The following is a 24037-nucleotide window of genomic DNA, read 5'->3' as shown; positions in this document are numbered from 1 at the left end:
AGTCTTTCTGTCTACCCACAAGATGGTTATCATTAGCATCGTTAACTGGCTACATGGAGTGATAAACAAACACGCACACAAAACAGACAGTTGGTAAATATTGCTGGAAATTAATTGGCAGATATTAGTTTACATTTTGCTTTTTAAGCCAATAGTGGCAAACCTGGGGTGGGAAAATGTAAATGTGGCTTTGATTGGATAGTAGCTGGGAGCTTTATGTTTATGACAGTTTGTAATGGAACAAATAAAAAAATGCAGGTACTTTCATAATTGCTTGGCGAGCTTCTGTTAGCTCGCGGTCTACCCCTGAATTATACTAAGTTCACTAGCTTAGCTAGCTAGCTGTTTACAGCCGCGACGGAACAGCTGTTGTTTACAAACGCATTGGAAGTTCTTTGGGGTCCTCCTCAAAAAGCTGTTAAAAAGGTCTATACAAATTCAAGTTTATTGGTCGCGTACGCAGCGAAATGTTTATAGAACTAGAAACAAGGCGACCATGTCTGTCGGTGCCATCTTGCTACAAGAGCATAGCAGCAGTGTTTGGAGGCATGCCAAAGTCTACACAAGGTGTCTTTCTCTGTTTTTCTCTCTCTCTCTCTTTCTCGCTCCCTTTATTTCTCTCTCTATCTCCCTCTCTCCAATGTTCCCTCTAAACTTTGCGTGGGTACGCAGCTCCCCGGGACTGCTGCACAGAAGAAATATCAGCACGCGCAGAGAAGCACAAGATTTAACTTCACTCAGCTTTCTAGAGTTTTCCCTGTTAGTTAACACTATCAACGGTTCCCTTTACTGTGGGAATTGTGATCGAATCAACAAAATATTAGCCACTTTTAATGCAACATACCGAAACAAAACGAACTATGCAAGACTTAGTATGCAAAATTAACTATATAAGATATTTTGTTGTAGGCAGAACACATCGGAGTAGGATTCTATTGCATTGACACCACTACTCAGCCCTTACTCTACACAGACCGGTGCGCCATAACCAATCAGAGCTGCAGTAGCCCTATATGCAAATAGACCATTGCCATATATGGATCTGTGCCATACACTTTGAACTGGACTGTGTTTACAGCATCAGCGGTTGTGGGTAGATACGCTTGTTTTGAGATAAAAGTGAGAGCTACATGTAGTGACGTGTGTACATTTGTTCATATCCTTTGCTAGTTAGTGAGGTATTAACCCAGTGATAGATCCTTTGTAGTCAGCAATGGGGGAGTGATTGCTTCCTACAAGAGCACAAAACGTGTGTATTTCTAGACATCTTTGAAAAGCGAGATGGGTAAAGAGCTTTTTTTGTCTAAAAGGGCAGTGTTGTATTTTGAGAGAGGCTTGAATAAGCTAAGTAGCCAATAGGCAGAGGGTAGCATAATTTGTCTAATTCTCTGTAATAATGGTATGGAAATAATGCTGCATTTATTTTGTAAAGTGGTTTCTTGCATCAAACAACACAACAACATTTTCATTCACCTCCTTATCTGAAGGACAAGTGGATAAACAGGTTAATGTCAAGTCCTGCATGTTTTTTTCAAAGTCTCATGGAATGTCGGCCTACATTGGACACCACACATTGTCTGCTACTGTAGGCTGAACGATAGAACAGCTATTTCCATGTTAAAATGTTATTGGATGTGTTTCCTCCATTGTTAGGCCTACATTATGATAGCCACAGAAGCCTACTTGACCACTGTTAAAACTAACTTAAAGTGGGTACAGCCTCAGTGTTCACAGCAAAAGCATGCCGGAAGTTGCACAAAGTTACACAATGTTCAAGTTTGAGCTCAGCAGACCTGAAATTTGCTCAGTGATGAAACAATTTTGAGAGAACATTGCCTCTCTCTATCTCTCTCTCTCTCTCTCCCTTGCTCTCTCTCTCTCTCTCTCTCCCTCTCTCTCTCTCTCTCTCTCTCTCTCTCTCTCTCTCTCTCATTTTCTCTGTCCACCTTCAGTCAGCCACACAACTCTAAATGGGCTAAATAAAGTGACTCATGCTTTCAAAAGGCCTGTGGCCGATGCTCCACAGGGAACTCTGTGGGACAGGAAATCTAATCCCGTAAAAGGTCTCTTATCCTCCCTCATTCATCCTCATTATTAGCAACTAACACAGTCTGGTGGCTCACTTTGGAATGGAAGGACTTACACTATTTTGTGATAATGTGAATGCAGAGGATATGAACTAGATTGCATAGGTTACTTGGGCACAGTTGTGTGTTGATGCAGTTTGTATGAATCTTCATAATAGCCTTTGCATCTCCCTCTGAGTTTTAATGTATCTCACATTTTCTCTCTCTTTCTGTTGTTGTTTCTCTCTCCATCTCTCTCTCGTTGTTTCTATCTCTCTCCATCTCTATCTGTAGTACCTGGGTCTGGTGGAGGTGGAGGAATCCAGAGGGATGCATGTGTGTGAGGAGGCTGTCAAAAAGCTCAAAATTGTAAGTATCCCTCCACTCTAACCCCCTGCAGGTACCTCTGTTGTATTTCTGTTTACGTAAGCAGCCATGTTTTGTTGTATAGGCAGGTATTCTTATCCTGGTGGAGTTATCAACTCATTATAAGATATCCTGCACCGTGCACGTATGCAGTAGTTTAACACACACATGCACGCAAGCACTCACACTCAATCACACGCGCACGCATGCGCACACACACGCGCACCGATACCACTGCAGTTTCTTGCTCCCTCTCAAGATTTTTTCAGCTTTTTTCACCCATTTCGATTTTTTCCTTCCAATTCCCTTTTTTTCTCCTTACTCACCTCTTACCTCTTATCCCCAGATCCATATCTCCTCTCCTCTTCTGCCCTCTACCTACCTCTATTTTGTCTTTAAGCTCAGCCCAATCCCACCCCAAGCATCTGCATTTAATTCCTAATCTAAGCCCCTTGCTCCTTCTCCTGGTGGGGCTGAGCCCTCCTTAGTCTCAGTAATGAGCTCAGCTACTCAGACCTGACCATCCCCGTACCACAGCTTTAGAACAGCCGCCCGCCACTCGGCCCTCTGGGAAGGCAGTGTCAGACTGGCCGTGCGAACAGTGTGACACAGAACAGGCCGGGTCACACAAGCACAAGCTGCAAACAGCGAGAAAGCAACCATAGCATGTGCTGCTGCCCGGGCCAATGCTGCTGAGAAGCCTGGTATACTAGACAGGGTCTTGGGGATAGGGTGGCATGCAGTCAGAGGGGGGTCAGGAAGGAGGAGACACCCCCCTGTCAGCTCCCAGGCTCCCCTGACCTCGGGGCTCTGTCTATGGGGAAGGAGTTGGGAGAGCAGGCCTAGACCCATGGAGAAGCCTGGACGGCTCCGGTGTTTCACTGTCTTGTTTGTTTTCCCAGCCTGACCCTTTTCTTCTCATCGTCTTTCATGGGCTTTGTCCACTGCTCAGCAGGGTAGTTGTGTGTGTGTGTGTGTGTGTGTGTGTGTGTGTGTGTGTGTGTGTGTGTGTGTGTGTGTGTGTGTGTGTGTGTGTGTGTGTGTGTGTGTGTGTGTGTGTGTGTGTGTGTGTGTGTGTGTGTGTATCTCTTCTATCCTTTAGCCTTCATCAGCAAGTCTGCTGCACCCCTGTCGTCTCCTTTGTCACTTTTCTTTTACCTATCCACACACTCAGTTCCCTCTCCCTCTCTCTCCCTCTCTTTCTCTTTCTCTCTCCATTCTGCAGTATAGTGATTGGCTGTAATTCTGGCTGGTAGTCAGGGAGCAACTCTTAGCTTCTCTCAGAGGCTCGCCTCCTCTTCCTCTCCGGCTACCTTCTCTCCATCGCTTTACCTTATTTTTCACGTGCTTTTCAATCTTTTACATCGTCCTCCTCCTCTCCTCTAGTTCATCTCTCTCACTGCCTCAACTCTCTTCCTTCCCCTCTCCTTTACTCTCCCCTCGCGCTTTCTCTTTGGGATTATGCAAAATACTGACATCGGTTTGCCACGCTTTTCAAAGTCATTTCCTGCAGCGCTCTCAGTCTCCCTCATCTCGCTCTTTCTCTCTTTCTCTCTCTCTCTTACTCTCTCTCTCTCGCACGCACACACACACACACACACACACACACACACACACACACACACACACACACACACACACACACACACACACACACACACACACACACACACACACACACACACACACACACACACACACACACACACACACACACACATCTCAGCCCCTCAGTAGGATTGCAGGAATACTGCTCTCCCAGCTACCCTCATATTTTGATGGTATTTTTAGCCTGGCCTTGTTCTGGTGCCCCCTGCTGAATAGATAGAGAGGCTTGTGAAGAGAGACAGCCAGCTGGCTCCTCTCTGTAGGATACCCGCCTCTATTTCTCTTTATCTACTGCCTCCTACAGAGAAACAGAACAACTGGGACATGCATTCCACTATTGCCACTTGAGGACAATGAAAACCCTTAGATCTACTATACAGCCATATGTTTTAGGCCTCTGGTGATCTGACTGCACCGGTCCTGCAGCATCAGTCACATAAGTGCACAATTGATGATGCCAGGCCAGAGTGATTGAATGGTCCTGTGGTGTGAGTGTGTTGGATGAGAGTGGAAACACCTTGGTGCTCTCTCTCTCTCTCTCTCTCTCTCTCTCTCTCTCTCTCTCTCTCCCTCAATCCCTCCCTCCCAATTCAATTACATTTTAATTACTTTATTGTCATGATGTAACAATGTACATATTGCCAAAGCATACTTTGGAAATTAAGTGATTCATTCATTTATAATATTAACATAATCAAAATAATAATAATCAAGATTGTCAACGGGATAATCAGTAACAACAATAACAATAGCAATGGCATAGCGGACATGTGCAGGTTGGTTGGTCTGTCAGACACTGCCTCATGTTATGGCAGGCAGCAATGTGGTGCACTGTTAACCCACAGCTCTCTGCGTCCTCCCCCAACAGGACATATTTTCGTCAGAGAGGTCTTTGAAACCTTTAATAAGCGTTTCAAATTTGGTTAAATGATACTCTAATTGTTTTATACTGTATTTTGTACATTTTGTCAGGAAATGCAGCTCTGTCTCAAGTTCTGCTGGGGTGCAGTGGTTGCACAGCCTTTCCTCTACAGGGAGCCAGGTTTTCCTGTGTCTACCCTCCTCAATAGCAAGGCAGTGCTTACTAAGCCTGTACTTTGTCAAGGTTTTTCTATGGTTTTGATCAGTAACCATGGTCAAATAGTTTGTCATGGTGTACTATTGATTTAGGGTCAGATAGCACAGCATTTTGCTTTGTGCTTGTGTTTCCCAATAGGTCATGTAGTCTTGTTTAGACTGTGTTGTAATTTGGTTTAATCAGATTGATTGGATGTTCTGGTCCTGAGGCGTCAGTGTGTTAGTAGAACAGGTTTGTGAACTCAGCCCCAGGACCAGCTGGATGAGGGTCCTGAGGCTTCAGTGTGTTAGTAGAACAGGTTTGTGAACTCAGCCCCAGGACCAGCTGGATGAGGGTCCTGAGGCGTCAGTGTGTTAGTATAACAGGTTTGTGAACTCAGCCCCAGGACCAGCTGGATGAGGGTCCTGAGGCGTCAGTGTGTTAGTAGAACAGGTTTGTGAACTCAGCCCCAGGACCAGCTGGATGAGGGTCCTGAGGCGTCAGTGTGTTAGTAGAACAGGTTTGTGAACTCATGTGCTGTGGGGGTTTACTGCCAAGGCCCAGGTCTGGCAGTACTGCTCTAGCAGGTCCAGGCTCTGCTGTAGGCCATGTGCTGTGGGGGTTTACTTCCAGGGCCCAGGTCTGGCAGTACTGCTCTAGCAGGTCCAGGCTCTGCTGTAGGCCATGTGCTGTGGGGGTTTATTGCCAGGGCCCAGGTCTGGCAGTACTGCTCTAGCAGGTCCAGGCTCTGCTGTAGGTCATGTGCTGTGGGGGTTTACTGCCAGGGCCCAGGTCTGGCAGTACTGCTCTAGCAGGTCCAGGCTCTGCTGTAGGCCATGTGCTGTGGGGGTTTACTGCCAGGGCCCAGGTCTGGCAGTACTGCTCTAGCAGGTCCAGGCTCTGCTGTAGGCCATGTGCTGTGGGGGTTTACTGCCAGGGCCCAGGTCTGGCAGTACTGCTCTAGCAGGTCCAGGCTCTGCTGTAGGTCATGTGCTGTGGGTGACAGCAGCTACAGGTCATCTGCGAATAGCAGGCATTTAACCTCTGAATTGTGGAGACTTAGACCAGAGGCTGAGGATTTTTCTAGAATATTGGCCAATTCTTTGATGTAAATATTGAGGAACGCGGGGCTGATATTGCAACCCTGTTGAAGGCCTTGTACCTGGTTAAAGAATTGTATTCTTTTCTTGCTCATTTTGACAAAACTCGTATTGCCATTGAATTATGTTATATGTTACCCCCTACACCACCTTCATTAACTTTTAGAACAGTCCTATATGCCAGAATAGGGGTCCCGTGTGGCTCAGTTGGTAGAGCATGGTGTTTGCAATGCCAGGGTTGTGGGTTCGATTCCCACGGGGGACCAGTACGGGGAAAAAATGTATGAAATGTATGCATTCACTACTGTAAGTCGCTCTGGATAATGTAATGTAAATGTAAAATAGAATCAAATGCTTTTTGGAAGTCAATAAAGCAAGCATACATTTTGGTCTTATTGTGGTGGACATGTTTATCTATCAGGGTGTGTAGGGTGGAAATATGATCAGTTGTGCGATGTTTTGGTATAAATCCAATTATTGAGGAAGTATAAAACTCTTACATTTATAATACTGCAGAAAATCTCTCTCTCTCTCTTTTCTCTCTCTCTCCCTATCTCTCTTTCCCTCTCTCTCTCACCCCTCCTCTCTCTCTCTCCCTCTCTCTCGCTCTCTCTCTCCCTATCTCGCTCTCTCTCCACAGAGTGGCAAGAAGACAGTGAAAGCAGTGCTGTGGGTTTCAGCAGACGGTCTCAGAGTGGTGGATGACAAAACCAAGGTAAGAGTGTGCCTGCAGGGCTGTTAGCATAAAAGTGTGTGCTAATCATACATACAAACATACAAAGTCTGCTTCCAGATGTAAACAGTGACTAAACATGAAACAGCAGCCTGGGACCATAGTTACCCCTGCAGGTGGTCTCTATCTCAGTAAGTCCAGAGTTCGTATGACAGAGCAAGTGTACAGATGTAGGATCATAATTTGATCACTCTGATGCAGGATAACTTTCCTACAATGCTGGACATTTGAAACATATAGTGTTTTTGAAGTTTAAAAAGGCTTCTGAAGTTTGTAATTTCCACAGGGAAATCTTTCAACCCCTACAAACATTTCCATAATTATAATCCACATAATAATTCCCATTTCTGATTGCTGCAGGATCATTTTTATGCTGTAGCAAACTGCCTCAAATTAAGATCCTACATCTGTGGTAGGGAAAGTGTGTTGGAAAGACAAAGAGAGAAAACTGCTCAGCAGGCGAGAAGCTGGCACTCCCCCTCTACCCTCCCCCTACTCCCCCGTTCGTCTTTCACTCTCCCCCTCTACCCTCCACCTTCTCCACCCTTCGGCTGCTACTCTCCCCCCTCTCCTTACCCACACTGCAGGTCTCTCTTTACCCCAGCACTTTCCCAGGTCACCTGCCATTCTCAGTCTGGGCTTAGATTGATGATGTAACCCTTCAGACTCAGAGCACAAGGACCGTACCTCGTGCCTGTCCCGATGACTGTGTTTATCCTCGCTGGCCAGATTAGACTTACTTTAGGCCGCACTGCTGAGTTTTCACACTTGACATGTGTTACTGATGGATGTCAAAGGGGGCTTTGGGTGGGGGAGGGAGACACAGTACACACACACACATAACATTTGATTTGACACACACACACACACAGAAACACACACGCACACCTCAGCACAGGACTGTCTGGCCGCCAGGGGCCCCTATTGCGAGTGCAATTACACACGTTTCTTGTCAGGCCAGAGAAAAGAAAAAGGAGGAGAAACAGTCCCACTAAGTAGTCTTTTTTGTTTCCTCCCATCCCCCCCATCCCCCCTCAGCATCCCTCTACCTCCCCTCTTTATTGTAATCCCCTCCCTCACTGAGTCAGCACAGTCTCCTAAAGCTCCCTCCCCTCCCTCCCCTCCCTCCCTCTCCCGGTCCAGTCAGCGTCAAAGAACACCACCGCCACAGAGAAAGAAAGCCCCCTCTCCCTCCGTATCTGACCCATGTGACATGACTCAGCACTGTGCCCCCTTTCAGTTTTTCAGTGACATGCCTATGAGTGATCCCCCACAACCCCACACACACCCCTTGTTATCCCCATCACCTCCACCCACCCAGAGGAAACCCAGTCCAGCACGCGCACGCACACACACACACACACACACATAACCAGACGTTCACTTCCACCACCAGCCTTTCTTCATCTACTAATTGGCTCTGAATGAATAGACTGTTATTTATTCCTTGCCCGCTTCATTCATCCCCCTCTTCCTATTCCCAGATGAAGAGTGGAAGTCCCTAGAGGAGTGTGAGCCCCATTTCCCTTTCACCGCTTGTTTCCCACTCATTCCACTCTGACTCAAAGGGTGTCAGGAACCATGGGGCCACAAAGTGGCATGGGGTGGGGGGGGGTGTAAGAGAGGGGGCCCCTTCCTCACCCGATAGTTCCCTATGGTCACCAGCCGAAACTCCTGAATGAGACTGATACAGATTCTGGAACAAGAGAAAAACAAAGTGTTTACATCATCATGTTTTACATCATGTTTTACATCATGTTTTACATCATGTTTTACATCATGGTTTAAATCATGTTTTATATAATGTTTACATCATGTTTTACATCATGTTTTACATCGTTTTACATCATGTTTACATCATGTTTACATCATGTTTACATCATGGTTTACATCATGTTTTACATAATTTTACATCATGTTTTACATCATGTTTACATCATGTTTTACATCATGTTTACATCATGTTTTACATCATGTTTTACATCATGTTTACATCATGGTTTACATCATGTTTTACATCATGTTTACATCATGTTTTACATCATGTTTTAATCATGTTTTACATCATGTTTACATCATGTTTTACATCATGTTTACATCATGTTTTACATCATGTTTACATCATGTTTTACATCATGTTTACATCATGTTTTACATCATGTTTACATCATGTTTACATCATGTTTTACATCATGTTTTGTAGAGCTGTGAACAAGATCTAGTGCTTGAGAGTAACAAAGGTTGATTCTTGGTAGATTATCTTTCCTCACCAAATAATTACATTTGATATTTTAGTATGTGTGTTTTAATCATATGCATTCTCTATAGGCTACCATGTTATGTGTGATACGTTTAATTTATGACGTGACAAAATCAGCCTTCTTTAAAACGTAATGTCTTTGTCTTTAGGACCTCATCGTAGACCAGACCATTGAGAAGGTGTCCTTCTGCGCGCCCGACCGCAATTATGACAAGGCTTTCTCCTACATCTGCCGTGACGGCACCACACGCCGCTGGATCTGCCACTGCTTCATGGCCCTGAAGGACTCGGTGAGGGTGTGTGTGTGTGAGTGGGCCCAGGCCCAGCGACTAGTCCAATCCCCGCATCGCTCACCCAGGGATTAAGATTAGGATTACTCTAGGGTTATCTCCATCTGAATTGCTTCTTGGAGCGCTATCCACTGTGACCTCCTGGCACTCGGAGACATATTTTCTACAGGGTGATAACCACTTTTATAGTGCCAAGTCATTGCTCAAAGACATGGCTTTGGTTTGATAAAGCATTTTCCAGTATGGAAATTGACTGGCTTTAGGCTATATTCAGGTTTGTCAATGTGTATGTTTCAGTATTAGTGGCTATTCACACATAATAGAGTTTTACACACGCGAACATGCATGCGCCCACGTACACACACACCAAAGGGGTGTTGAGGAGGGGTGTTGACCGGGTGTGTTGCGGTCACCAGGGCGAGCGTATGAGCCACGCCGTGGGCTGTGCCTTCGCCGCCTGCCTGGAGAGGAAGCAGCGGCGCGAGAAAGAGTGCGGCGTCACAGCCTCATTCGATGCCAGCCGCACCTCCTTCGTGCGCGAGGGCTCGTTCCGCATGACGTCGTCCAGCCAGCAGGGGGGCGAGCGCGATGACATCACGAAGCAGCTGCAGGACAAGAAGAAAGGTATGACTCATCAGGAGATGGAGAGCAGCACATAGTCCAGCATTTACCCTGGTCATTGTAGTCCAACATTTACCCTGGCCATTGTAGTCCAACATTAACCATTGTACTCTCTCTGTCTCCAGAGCCCCCGTGTACCATCCCAGCCATCCCCCCTGGCACCTCCTCACCCCCTGAGGGTGCGGCCTCGCCTGTGGGGCAGGGGGTGGAGCACGCCATACCGAGGCGCCACGCACCCATTGAGCAACTGGTGCGTCAGGGCTCCTTCCGGGGCTTCCCGGCCCTCAGCGGGAAGAACTCGCCGTTCAAGAGGCAGCTCTCGCTGCGCCTCAACGACCTGCCTTCCAACCTGCAGCGCAAGACCGCCGACTTCCAAAGCAAGAACCCAGGTTAGCCTCACCTCTTTATGTTAGCTTAGCTAAGTCTCTGCATTCTATGACCTAGGACAAAGAGTGGTTAGCCTCACCTCTTCATGTTAGCTTAGCTAAGTCTCTGCATTCTATGACCTAGGACAAAGAGTGGTTAGCCTCACCTCTTCATGTTAGCTTAGCTAAGTCTCTGCATTCTATGACCTAGGACAAAGAGTGGTTAGCCTCACCTCTTCATGTTAGCTTAGCTAAGTCTCTGCATTCTATGACCTAGGACAAAGAGTGGTTAGCCTCACCTCTTCGTGTTAGCTTAGCTATGTCTCTGCATTCTATGACCTAGGACAAAGAGTGGTTAGCCTCACCTCTTCGTGTTAGCTTAGCTATGTCTCTGCATTCTATGACCTAGGACAAAGAGTGGTTAGCCTCACCTCTTCGTGTTAGCTTAGCTAAGTCTCTGCATTCTATGACCTAGGACAAAGAGTGGTTAGCCTCACCTCTTCATGTTAGCTTAGCTAAGTCTCTGCATTCTATGATCTAGGACAAAGAGTGGTTAGCCTCACCTCTTCATGTTAGCCTAGCTATGTCTCTGCATTCTATGACCTAGGACAAAGAGTGGTTAGCCTCACCTCTTCATGTTAGCTTAGCTATGTCTCTGCATTCTATGACCTAGGACAAAGAGTGGTTAGCCTCACCTCTTCATGTTAGCTTAGCTAAGTCTCTGCATTCTATGACCTAGGACAAAGAGTGATTAGCCTCTCCAGTATAGGACAACATAGTGCTGCAGTGCCACCCTTCCATGTTGTGTTCATCACTCGGAGGAAACCTGGAAATCAAGGCTAATGTCAACCAGAGCCTGGAGTTTTCCTGCCTTCATGACATGACCAAGGCTAACTCAGGGCTATTTCCTGGTCAGATCATGGGTCAGGAAAAACTCTGGACCCTTATGACAACGTATGGTGGTGTTTATAATTACACCAAAGTAGTATTTGACCAGGAACAAGTGAAGCCAGAGATTGATTGAGGTCATAATAGCAGTGGAGTTGATCATCTGTCGTTCTGCCCCTGAACAAGGCAGTTAACCCACTGTTCCTAGGCCATCACTGAAAATAAGAATTTGTTCTTAACTGACTTGCCTAGTTAAATAAAGGTCAAATAAAATAAATAAATGAGTGCGTTATTAAGGATGTTGTTAATTGCTGTGGCTGATTGCTGAGTCCATGTAATGGTTATAAGTATAATAATTAGGATTCCCAGCACGGCTTTGTTCCTGCTGTAGTGAGGTAGATTAAACCTCTCAGTTATGTTGATTATAGTTATTATGAGGCTTATGGTGGCAGACCGTGGCTTTTAATAATTAACAAACACACATTTCTGAAGGTTGCAGCACAATTGTGCCTGACATCTATTTACATTCATGTATGCAGCAGTAGCAGTATTAGCATAGTGTACAGATATTCTCTCTTTCGTATAGGATCTGTACCTATTTGAATCCCACGCATGCATAGAAGACACCCACACACGCACTTAGCTAGCAATAGAAGCCACACGAGCATGAACACACAGGACACATGTACACCCACCCACACACACAGTAGCAGCTAATTTCACTGGTCTCTCAGTGAACAATGTGTCTATGAGCAGTCTCCACTAGACCAGTCCCTGCACATCCCCTTAAAGCTGTCATGTCCACAGAGACAGCCCCCAGCCAGCCCCTCTCACAGCCATAGACCCAGAAATTGTAGTACACATACACACACACTCACGCACACACACATGCATGCACACTAACACTACTACACAGAGAAACCCCACAGCTGCTCTCGTCCTCTCTGAACCCTATAGGCCAATGAAATGTTCAGAAAGAGAGACATTACAAGGCAGTCATGAACAAAGCAGCAGGGCTCTCCAGACAGAAAGACACTCTACATCTGCACCTGGAGTAGTTCTTCTAAGCAAGGTCATATTCATTAGGCACCAAACAGAAGAAAACAGACTGAAACAGGATGTGACTACTTAAACTTGTCCAATAAGAAATGCCCATTTTTGTTTTCGTTGCAAAAGGTTTTGCTACGTTGTGCCCTAATTAATAGGACCCAACAGAGGGACGGTGCAGCAGCAGCTCCATAGGGATTACATCCATCACTGACCCCTCTGGTTCTGATTGGCCCCACAGCTCTCTCTGCTCTCCACAGGCTTTGCTCTCTCTCTGTCAGGGACAGGTCACTGATAGGGGATTTACACAAATTCTGAGCTATTTATATCTACTGGCTATAGGTTGAGAGGTTCCCTCTGTTTTCTACACTGAGGATTTAGGCTATAAAGAATCTCATGCATGAAAAACAGACTGGTCAGGTGTTACAGAGGAACTTTTATTTTCTTACTTTGAAGTACAAACGATTATGTGGACCTTCAATAAAAGGCTTAGAAATGTTTACATCCGGTGTCATGTACCCAATCCTCAACCCTTCTCCCCCCCGTAGTCCCAGAGATGGATCTGTCTGTGTGTGGCGAGGCAGACAGCAGCATCAACGCTCTCTGCAGCCAGATCAACCATTCCTTCACCAGGCCCTCTGAGGAACTCTTCTCCAACCCCACCCCCAACGGCCTGCCAGCCTGCACTGTGCCCCCAGCCATCCCCCCTCCCCCCGCCCCCCTGCAAGGTAACTCACTGACTACCTTATCATTCTCTCTCTATGAGCTCTAGTCTGGCTTAACATGTAGTGTACAGCTCAACTCCAACTTTGTATTTGGAATGAGTTTGTATTGCGTTTGTAATGCGTTTGAATTGCGTTTGTAATGCGTTTGTAATGTGTTTGTAATGTGTTTGTATTGTGTTTGTAATGTATTTGTATTGCGTTTGTAATGTGTTTGTAATGCGTTTGTAATGTGTTTGTAATGCGTTTGTAATGCGTTTGTATTGCGTTTGTATTGTGTTTGTATTGTGTTTGTAATGCGTTTGTAATGTGTTTGTAATGCATTTGTATTGTGTTTGTAATGCGTTTGTATTGCGTTTGTATTGCGTTTGTATTGTGTTTGTATTTGTAATGTTTCTAATGCTGTATTTCTTCTAATGCTTGTAAGGCTGATTTGCCTGCGAAGTGTCAGTTATCTCTAGGCAGGGATTCAGTCTGTGATGTGCTATAGTGCAGGTCACTATACAGCCGTCAATGCAGCTTTTTAAAGGCCTTTTACCCAATGTTTGTGGAGGTCATATTCATGGTAAATGCTGTGCATGTCGGCTCAACCCTTAAAAAGTTTGTTATATATATGGCACGCCTTGCATTGAATCCCGGCCCTAATCAGAAAAGGCTGCCGAATAGGGTGTGTGTGTCCTCTGTACTTGACATGGTAAAGCGGTAGAGAGATCCAGCAGCAGGGTTGATGTAACATGTGATTGACATGTGGTTCTCTGCTTCTCTTCCACAGCCACGTCCTCCTGGGTGCAGGCGGAGCCCCCGGTCCAGTCCCCTCCGCCGGTGGTCCACAGTGGGCACAGGAGGACGCCCTCCGAGGCTGAGCGCTGGCTGGAGGAGGTGGCCCAGGCCGTCAAGGCCCAGCAACAGACCCCCAACCTGCCCCCGCCACCCATCCAGCCCACCCCTGCCATTCCAGGGCCACCCATGTCAAGCGCACCTATGTCCTGTGTGCCCCTAATGGGGGCATCCATGCCAGGGGTACCTGGCTCCCTGCCCACTTCCATGCAGCCCTTTCCCTTGGCATTTGATGCCACTCCCGCGCCTGTGGGCATGTATACCCAGCCACCCCTGCAGCCAGCGTTTGTACCCATGCAAGCCTACATGCCCGCCCTGGCCAACAGCATGACGTACTCCAACGCCAGTGTGCCTGTGGTGGGCATCACGCCTTCCCAGATGGTGGCTAATGTCTTCTGCACGGCAGGCGGCTCTACCGGCGGGCCTTCCATGGGCATGGGCTCAGGGCCTAAAATGGGCACGCTCAGCGGTGGGCATCGCCACTCTTTCTCCGGCCAGCCGGGCGGGTTCCCTATGCCACCCTTTGGAGCTCATCCCACCGTCAACGGCCTCCCCCACAACATTCCCACCTCCTCCCTCGCCACCATCACGCAGAACGGCACCAGCAGCAACGGTGGCAGTAGCAGCAGCTGGCCACCAGAGAGCGCACAGCTGGCCAACCCGCCCCCAGCCAATGCCCAGGAGGTTGATCGCTTCGAGGCAAAGTGGGCTGCACTGGAGACCAAATCGCAACCCAAGGCGGCGCCCAACCCCTTCTCCAATGACTTGCAAAAGACATTTGAGATCGAGCTTAAACTCGGTATTAACCCAGGTCAGGCCACTGCATAGACTATGATGATGCAGACCCTCAACCAGACTGAACCACTCCACTCCCCCCCAGCCCCCTGCCCTAAATGCTTTCGCTACCCCCCCCCCTCTTAATTTTCTCCTCCTCTGTTGAGACCCCAGGATGTAAATTGTGTCTGAATGCAGGGGGGACATGAATGCAGGGGGGACTGTGTATGGGGCTCCTCGCGATGCATTCCATGGGATTTCTAGCAATCATGTTCTGCATGGGGATCTGTGGATGAGCAGGAGAATATGGACACATCACAGGACACTGAGATGAGACACAGAGAGGTTACGTTGATGTTACCCAAGCACAGCAAAGGCCCTGGTTGACTAGCCAATGACACGACTTGACGGTAGAGACCCCAAAGGAGGCGTCGACCAATAAGAGTGACAGGTTTGACGGACAAAATTGTTTTATTTATTATTTTTACTTTGATTTTAACCGTTATAGTTTTACATTAAAAAAAATGTCTTCATCAGTGTTCAAAGGTTGTTTCTCCCTGTATTTATTTTTGTGGAACTGGAGAGAGGAGGGAAATAACTAGCAACTGTAACTGGCAGCGGAGGGAGCAAAGAGAGGGAATGAGTCATGAAACCAGAGGCTGGAAACGAGTGTAAATAGCATGCTTTTTTCACCCTCTATTTATTACCAATCCACGTATAACCGTCAATTTGCTATTCAACCCAAATGAGTCACTGTTAGCTAATCACCATGGTGACCTAACACTCCTCTCTGTCCCAGTGCCAATCCACCTGCACGGCAGACACACTAGAACCCTAGAACCTTCTGGAAAGGGTTCAAATGGTCCAAATAGTACAGCACACTCCAACGTGGTTGGCTGACTCGCGTTATATTCTGAAACAGGGTAATAGTCACCCCCACTACGAGTTTAGTCAGTCAACACTACGAGGGTCTATTTGGAAATGTTGAGCCTGATGTTCAAGAGAGGAGGGAGGGAAGAGCTTGAGCACTTCGTAAGATAAAGATGGGGAGTTTGGGGCGAGGCTGGCTTTATTTGAGAGGAAGTTATGTTGTTGTTTTGTCACTGGGACTGGGTTTGAAATAGCACCCTATTCCTATATAGGGCCTTGGTCAAAAGTAGTGCCTCCCACTGGGCACAGCCGTCAATTCAATGATGGTTCAACTTCATTTAATTGAAATGACATGGATACAACGTTGATTCAACCAGTGTGTGCCCAGTGGGCTTGGTCAAGCTGCACTTCTGACATAGTGGGACTACAGTCAGTTTGTAGAGGCTTCTGGATCCAGGCTCTTGTCCTGAGGCCATTGTGACAGGAAGACGTTATGGCACCTGCTGTGTGTGTTCTACCAGGCTGAATAAAGATGCCTAGAGGAAGTGATGAGTCATTTACCACTTTAAACAGACAGAGGAAAGCATCCATCTTTGTAGAGGGAAAACAAAGACATGAAAGTGATATGGATAGTCGGGGGAGAGGGAAAGAAAACGGGAAGGTGAAAGGTAGACGGAGAGATCGAGGGCATACTTACGAGAATGAGATGAGGAAGTGGACTATTGAAGGGCTGTGGTGAACTGAGAAAAGATGAAAGAAGAAAAACGTTACGTTAAACAGACTGGTTGTTTCATTCCTTTAAACTCCTTTCACTGCTCCCAAACAAAGGTACTTCTGTTAGAATGATACTCACCATGCATTTAGAGCTCCATAGAAACAATACTTTACTTTTTGATCATATTCTCAAAAGAGGCAAGCATTTCCTTCCGTGACTTTAGTTTAAACACACAAAGACAATAAATGTGCAGTATACTATAGCTACAACCCCATATCGGAATTTTTGCCCATTTGGCAGGACTTCCAATGGCAGGTCAAGACGGAGCAAACGCATGTGCTTAGATGGGATGCTTTATGCTATTTGCCATTATAATGCTTTATGTACGATCCTGCCCCAAACAACAGGAGTGTATGGGAGTGAGACGGAGTGGGACCCAGGGGACCAGTGTTATTGAATGGACATCACAACTAGATAAACAGGCTTCATCCATCCCGCTCTCCTGGTCATTAACTCATTAGGACTCGGCCAATCAGGCGTTTGCCATTTTCACGTGGCACAATACTGACTGACATCCATTTGCTTTCCCAAAGATATAAAGCAGTAGTGAGGAGCCATGCTTTTGCTCGGTTAGACAAATAGATCTTCTAAATGAATTCTCTCCCCGTCTTTTAAGAGAAAAGACATAGTCATTCATGAAATTGCTGTTTTTATTTCGTTAAATTACCCTTGTTTGCACGCCCTTTAAATTAAAATGTAGGTTAATTATGTTCAAAATAAGAACTAAATTACCTCTTAAACTTGATTGTAAACCACAGTGTAGTGATAACAAACTAGTGGAGTTTATTTGTATTCTTTATTTACAGAATTTTGTATTTAAACCTACATATTTGTATTGTAATTACATTGTACAAAGATAAATAAATAATATAATATTAAACTTGTGTTGGTGTCTGTGTTTTTGCATTCTGTATCATGCTCGCCCTCCCTTTCTCCCAATGCAGGTCATGTACCTGTCTTATCCTTATCCTCATAAGATCTTTATCTTCACCAGTACTAGTAGATCAAATGTATCTGCACCCTGTGCCAACGGGGATGTATATAGTCTGGTTTTAAAGATGGTCAATAGTTGAACAGCACCAGTCATTAAATTCAGTGAATTCTCTCCATAGCTGTATTTTATATCTCAAACCTACTGTATGGCCTGAAAGTCATGGAGTAAAGCGTTGAAGAATTCTCTCTCATTGAATGCATTGACTACGCTTGCCAACTCTACCACTGTTCACAGTACTCGTAGAGCAGCCTTTCTCTAGTGTCTTGACAAAAGCTCAGGCCCCTAATGCGACCAGACAAGGCCCCTTTTCTTCCCCAAGGGCCATGAAAAAGAGGACAGCCACAGAACACTTGAGTCATTTTAGTAGTAACTCTCTCGTCATTGTCTTTCCGCTACTGCTTACTGCAGCGCTGAGGAAGAATCGGGACAACAGGAAACACAACAAAGACAGAGTTAGAATGAGGACAGGCCCCACTACTACAGAACAGTGCAAGGGAAATGGGTTGCCATGGACACAGCAGTGAAAGGGTAATTTATAAACATCCCAACACTGCCAGAGTAGGCAGAAAAAGCTCAATACATATATAAATTAAACTGCCATAAGGAGAGAATGTTGTTGGAAATAAAAAAGCAGACTAATGTGCTCACATAGGCCAAATCCTAGTGGTGTCTGTCTGGCCTGAGGAGAAGCTGTCGTCTAAGACTTCTCACTGTTTCTATTATGGACATGCTGAACTGCAGGGCCCATATTCATAAAGCATATCAGAGTACCATTTTATTGTGTATTACTGTTGCTACTTTACCCCAATTCAATTTATGAGCTGGGTGCATAATCCCCCAAAGTCATTCTTTAAAACAACCCCATAAAAAACAACACATTTTTATCTGCTTTCAATCTGGTGCGTCACACAGTGCTGGTAAGTGTATGACGGCAGCAAGTGATATCAGAATCAGAATCAGTAATTGTGTAATAGCGCTTACCCAGATAATGGAATGGGCAGATAATATATTCACTGCTATTTGTTTCTAGTGTTTTAGGATTGGTGTATGGCTACTGTGGCACATCTGTTTCCAGTTCACGTCTGTTAAAAGTTGCTTTACCACCGTTAGAATAACATTGGGAATTGCTATGGATGTGAAACGTAAGCGCTCGCACGTGACCTTAAAAGTCCTTGAGGTGAGGGAGGTGATTAAGTAGATTGATTTCATACATTTAGACATTGATCATTGCAGAGTCCATTGTTCTCTTCCCTGTGGCAGGCTGCTAATCACACATGCAGTCATTCAACGAGGTCATTTGAACAGATGAAAGGTGTATTTTAATATTTATTGTGTTTCTTAAAGAATCTTTTATCTTCAGTATAAAAATTGTGGTTTGAAGCCTGATGGCTCCAAGCAACCTCAAAATGTCAAAACACACAGACACACACACTCGGAAGGTATTCAGACCCCTTGACCTTTTCCACATTTTGTTACGTTACAGCCTTATTCTAAAATTGATTAAATATTTCCCCCCCATCAATCTCCACACAATACCCAATAATAACAAAGCAAAAACAGGTTTTTAGAAATGTTTGCAAATATACACATACTACTGTTCAAAAGTTTGGGGTTACTTTGAAATGTCCTTGTTTTTGAAAGAAAAGTAAATTTTTTGTCCATTAAAATAACATCAAATTGATCAGAAATACAGTGTAGACATTGTTAATGTTGTAAATGACTATTGTAGCTGGAAACAGCAGATTTTTAATGGAATATCTACATAGGTGTACAGAGGCCAATTATCAGCAACCATCACTCCTGTGTTCCAATGGTACGTCGGGGAGTTTCACCATCTAGCAGTTCGACAGACGAATCTGGGTTTGGCGGATGCCAAGAGAACTCTACCTGCCCGAATGCATAGTGCCAACTGTAAAGTTTGGTGGAGGAGGAAAAATGGTCTGGGGCTGTTTTCATGGTTCTGGCTAGGCCCCTTAGTTCCAGTGAAGGGAAATCTGAATGCTACAGCATACAATGACATTCTAGACGATTCTGTGCTTCCAACTTGTGGTAACAGTTTGGGGAAGGCCCTTTCATGTTTCAGCAGGACAATGCCCCCGTGCACAAAGTGAGGTTCATACAGAAATGGTTTGTTGAGATCGGTGTGGAAGAATTTGACTGGCCTGCACAGAACCATGACCTTAACCCCATCGAACACCTTTGGGATGAATTGGAACGCCGACTGCGAGCCAGGCCTTAATCGACCAACATCAGTGCCCAACCTCACTAATGCTCCTGTGGCTGAATGGAGGCAAGTCCCCGCAGCAATGTTCCAACCTCTACTGGAAAACCTTTCCAGAAGAGTAGAGGCTTTTATAGCACCAAATGGGGACCAACTCCATATTAATATACATGATTTTGGAATGAGATATTCGATGAGTAGGTGTCCACATACTTTTGGTTATGTAGTGTATCTAAACGCACACATGCTTGCACATGCATGCATATGCACACACAACCACGCAAAGGCATGCTTTCATGTGCACGCACCCACCCGCCCACACACACAAAGCCTCCACCATTCTAGAAGGTTGGTTGATATTGTTGCCTGTGAGCCTGACTGGTTGCCTGACTGGTTGGATACTCAGTGCTTTTTCCTCACCCCTCCCACTCTTTTCCCTACCACTGTGTCCAGACCTGGAGCTCTGACTGGCGCCTTGGCACTGCCCAACTGCACTGGCGCCACTTCATCCCCTGCCAGCTCCTACCGACCCCTGCCAGCAGCTGTCATTCATAAATAACAAGCCTGATAGCTGCCAGGGTGTCCCAGGGAGGGCATGATGCCCACATAGACTACCCATAGACCAATATGGGTAGTCTACGGTATGTGGACATGACAATATGCATACAATTAACCTATATGTACCTGTTCCAATAGGGGACTATCGATTACGACCATAATTGGGAATAAGATAGAGACATACAGTACCAGTCAAAAGTTTGGACACACCTACTCATTCAAGCCTTTTTCATTATTTTTTACTATTTTCTACATTGTAGAATAATAGTGAAGACATCAAAACTATGAAATAACACATATGGAATCATGTAGTAACCAAAAAAGTGTTAAACAAATCCAAATATATTTTATAACCAGCATGGCTACCACAGCATTCTGCAGCGATACACCATCCCATCTGGTTTGCGCTTAGTGGGACTGTCATCTGTTTTACAACAGGACAATGACCCAACACACTTCCAGGCTGTGTAAGGGCTATTTGACCAAGAAGGAGAGCGATGGAGTGCTGCATCAGATGACCTGGCCTCCACAATCACCCGACGTCAACCCAGTTGAGATGGTTTGGGATGAGTTGGACCGCAGAGTGAAGAAAAGCAGCCAAATGCTCAGCATATGTGGGAACTCCTTCAAGACTGTTGGAAAAGCATTCCACGTGAAGCTGGTTGAGAGAATGCCAAGAGTGTGCAAAGCTGTCATCAAGGCAAATGGTGGCTACTTTGAAGAATCTCAAATATAAAATATATTTTGATTTGTTTAACACTTTTTTGGTTACTACATGATTCCATGTGTTATTTCATAGTTGTAATGTCTTCACTATTATTCTACAATGTAGAAAATAGTAAAAATAAACAAAAACCCTTGAATGAGTAGGTATGTGCAAACTTTTCACTGGTACTGTACATAGTTGGAACAGTTGCCTATTACCTTCGAGACGTAATGCTTTGATTTTTCACCATCTTCCTTGCAGTCCAAATCTGTGTACACAACAGATGCAATATATTATGCAATTGTTCAAAGCTCCTGTCAGATGTGATGCAGTAAGGGTCATCACTAGTGTGTTTAATCTGCAGTCTGCCATCCTGATCTCATGTTGCTTGCTTCTACATGTGATTCATGTATTACAGTAAGCCAACATGGATAAATGTTGGTATGTACATCATCAAACGGTCATCATTCAAAACAGACAAGATTAAATTGAATTAACCATTTCTGTCAAAACCTACCATGGTTCAATGATATCAGTAGTTATGTAGGCCGTAGTGGCTAGGCTGCCTACTTCAAGAAATCCCTGTCACTTTGTCAGCCACTGCGTTTTGATGCTGCAGGCAGAGAATGACATTGCTATTCATGTACCTCCACCTAGTGGCAAGAAAGGATTATTGCGCATTACACAACTGATCCATTTTACATTAGTCATTGTAGGAGCATCATCTAACATAAGAATCTTTTGTCCCATATCCTTCAGCAGGTTGACTCTGTCTTAGAGTCTGTCTCATGTCAACACATAGTCCCATTGATAAAAATGAAGTAGTTGGAGAAGTAATTGTAGCAGTGTGTGTGTTTTTGTGTGCATGTCTACACTACGCATTTAATTTCTCTCCTGTAATTAAATAATATAGGCCCCATAACCTCTCCATTATGCTCCAGAACTCACAAATCATAGTGGACTGTGCCTTCGGTGTGCTATGTCATGAATTTAATGGTTGGGTGGTGTTCTGGGGGCAGTTCACTGTGGCTGCTTTCACACAGGCAGCCCAATTCTGATCTTTTTTTTTTACTAATTGATCTTTTGACCAGTCAGATCAGTGTTGAAAAAGATCTGTGAGAAGTTCTGATGTGATTGGTCAAAATATGAATTAGTGGAAAGAAATATGAGAATTGAGCTGCCTGTGAAAACGTAGCCTTAGATCCCTGTAATCCTGCTCACTGAACCCTCCTACTAATCACAATGCCACTAATGGATTAGTAGAACAGAACCATACATCAAGATAAAGTTCAACCTTTATGCTGGTTCAGGTTCATTTAATCCAGTATTTTATCTTAATCCAGACCATAATGGATATACAGTAGGTGATCAGGTGCTGTACTTTTGACTTTCCTCTGTTTACAGTGTGCTACAATTCAGGGGTCAATTCGAATTAAAGTCAGTGAACTCAGGAAGTGATTTTAATTAATGTAAAAAAACTTATGATATACAGAAGGTTCTCCATTTTAGTTTATCGAGAAGTCATTGAAAATATAAGGCCATTTTTCAATTATTGAATTGGAATTTCAGTTTACTTTCTGAATTGACTGACTTCAATTCCAATTGACCCCAACCCTGCTACAATGCTAAACCTATGAGACAGTTTTTCCACATTTTGTTACGCTACAACCTTATTCTAAAATGTATTAAATTGTTTTTTCCCCCTCATCAATCTCCACACAATACCCCATAATGACAAATGAAATATCACATTTACATAAGTATTCAAACCTTCTACTCAGTACTTTGTTGAAGCACCTTTGGCAGAGATTACAGCATCGAGTCTTCTTGGGTATGACGCTATAAGCTTGGCAAACCTGTATTTGGGGACTTTCTCCCATTCTTCTCTGCAGATCCTCTCAAACTCTGTCAAGTTGAATGGGGAGTGTTGCTGCACAGCTATTCAGGTCTCTCCAGAGATGGTAGATCAGGTTCAAGTCTGGGCTCTGGCTGGGCCACTCAAGGACATTCAGAGACTTGTCCCGAAGCCACTCCTGCGTTGTCTTGGTTGTGCACTTAGGGTCATTGTCCTGTTGGAAAGTGAACCTTCGCCCCAGTCTTACATCCTGAGCGCTCTGGAGCAGGTTTTCATCAAGGATCTCTCTGTACTTTGCGCCGTTCATCTTTGCCTTTATCCTGACTAGTCTCCCAGTCCCTGCCGCTGAAAAACATCCCCACAGCATGATGCTGCCACCACGCTTCACTGTATGGATGGTGCCAGGTTTCCTCCAGACGTGACGCTTGCCATTCAGTAGGGGCCTTTTGGCAAACTCCGAAGCGGGCTGTCGTGTATCTTTTACTGAGGAGAGACTCCCGTCTGGACGCTCTACCATAAACACCTGATTGGTGGAGTGCTCCAGAGATGGTTGTCCTTCTGGAAGGTTCTCCCATCTCCACAGAGGAGCTCCGTCAGAGTGACCATCGGGTTCTTGGTCACCTCCCTGACCAAGGCTCTTCACCCCCGATTGCCCAGTTTGGCCGGGCGGCGAGCTCTAGGAAGAGTCTTGGTGGTTCCAAATTTCTTCCATTTAAGAATGATGGAGGCCACTGTGTTCTTGAGGACCTTAAATGCTGCAGAGATTTTTTGGTACCGTTCTCCAGATCTGTGCCTCGACACAATCCTGTCTCGGCGCTCTACAGACAATTTCTTCGACTTCATGGCTTTGTTTTTGCTCTGACGCACTGTCAACTGTGGGACACTTACATAGACAGGTGCGTGCCTTTCCAACTCATGTCCAATCAATTGAATTTACCACAGGTGGACTCCAATCAAGTTGTAGAAACGTCTCAAGGATGATCAATGGAAACAGGATGCACCTGAACTCAATTTCGAGTCTCATAGAAAAGGGTCTGAATACTTATGTAAATATGGTATTTCTGTTGAATATTTTTTATAAATTTGCTAAAAAATGTAAAAACCTGTTTTCGCTTTGTCATTATAGGGTATTATGTGTAGATTGATGAGGGGAAACAATTATTGAATCAATTTTAGAATAAGGGTGTAATGTAACAACATTTGGAAAAAGTCAAGGGGTCTAAATACTTTCTGAAGGCACTGTATACCTATCTGTAAGCTACTTTATATTCATAATCAATCTATAGCTCATTTCCTGTTTATGTCTCAGCATTACATGGGAATT

The 24037-nt window shown here is 45.1% G+C and overlaps 1 protein-coding gene across 4 annotated transcripts in view; it reads left to right on the top strand.

Moving 5' to 3' along the window:
- Window positions 1–17263, top strand: part of LOC106580830 (numb-like protein) — a 63524-nt gene extending 46261 nt beyond the window's left edge. For all 4 annotated transcript variants that reach the window (XM_014162296.2, XM_014162298.2, XM_014162295.2 and 1 more), the window contains exons 3-9: window positions 2361–2435; window positions 6838–6912; window positions 9340–9480; window positions 9897–10104; window positions 10227–10490; window positions 12950–13129; window positions 13896–17263. In XM_014162296.2, coding sequence (XP_014017771.1) covers window positions 2361–2435; window positions 6838–6912; window positions 9340–9480; window positions 9897–10104; window positions 10227–10490; window positions 12950–13129; window positions 13896–14788 — 1836 coding nt within the window. In that variant the 3' untranslated portion in view covers window positions 14789–17263. The remainder of the gene's footprint in view (window positions 1–2360; window positions 2436–6837; window positions 6913–9339; window positions 9481–9896; window positions 10105–10226; window positions 10491–12949; window positions 13130–13895) is intronic.
- The last annotated feature ends 6774 nt before the right edge of the window (window positions 17264–24037 follow it).

Source organism: Salmo salar, chromosome ssa20, assembly GCF_905237065.1.
Source record: "Salmo salar chromosome ssa20, Ssal_v3.1, whole genome shotgun sequence".
NCBI lineage: Eukaryota > Metazoa > Chordata > Actinopteri > Salmoniformes > Salmonidae > Salmo > Salmo salar.
The sequence above is the reverse complement of the archived record's forward strand: the minus strand, read 5'-3'. Positions and strand labels throughout refer to the sequence as shown.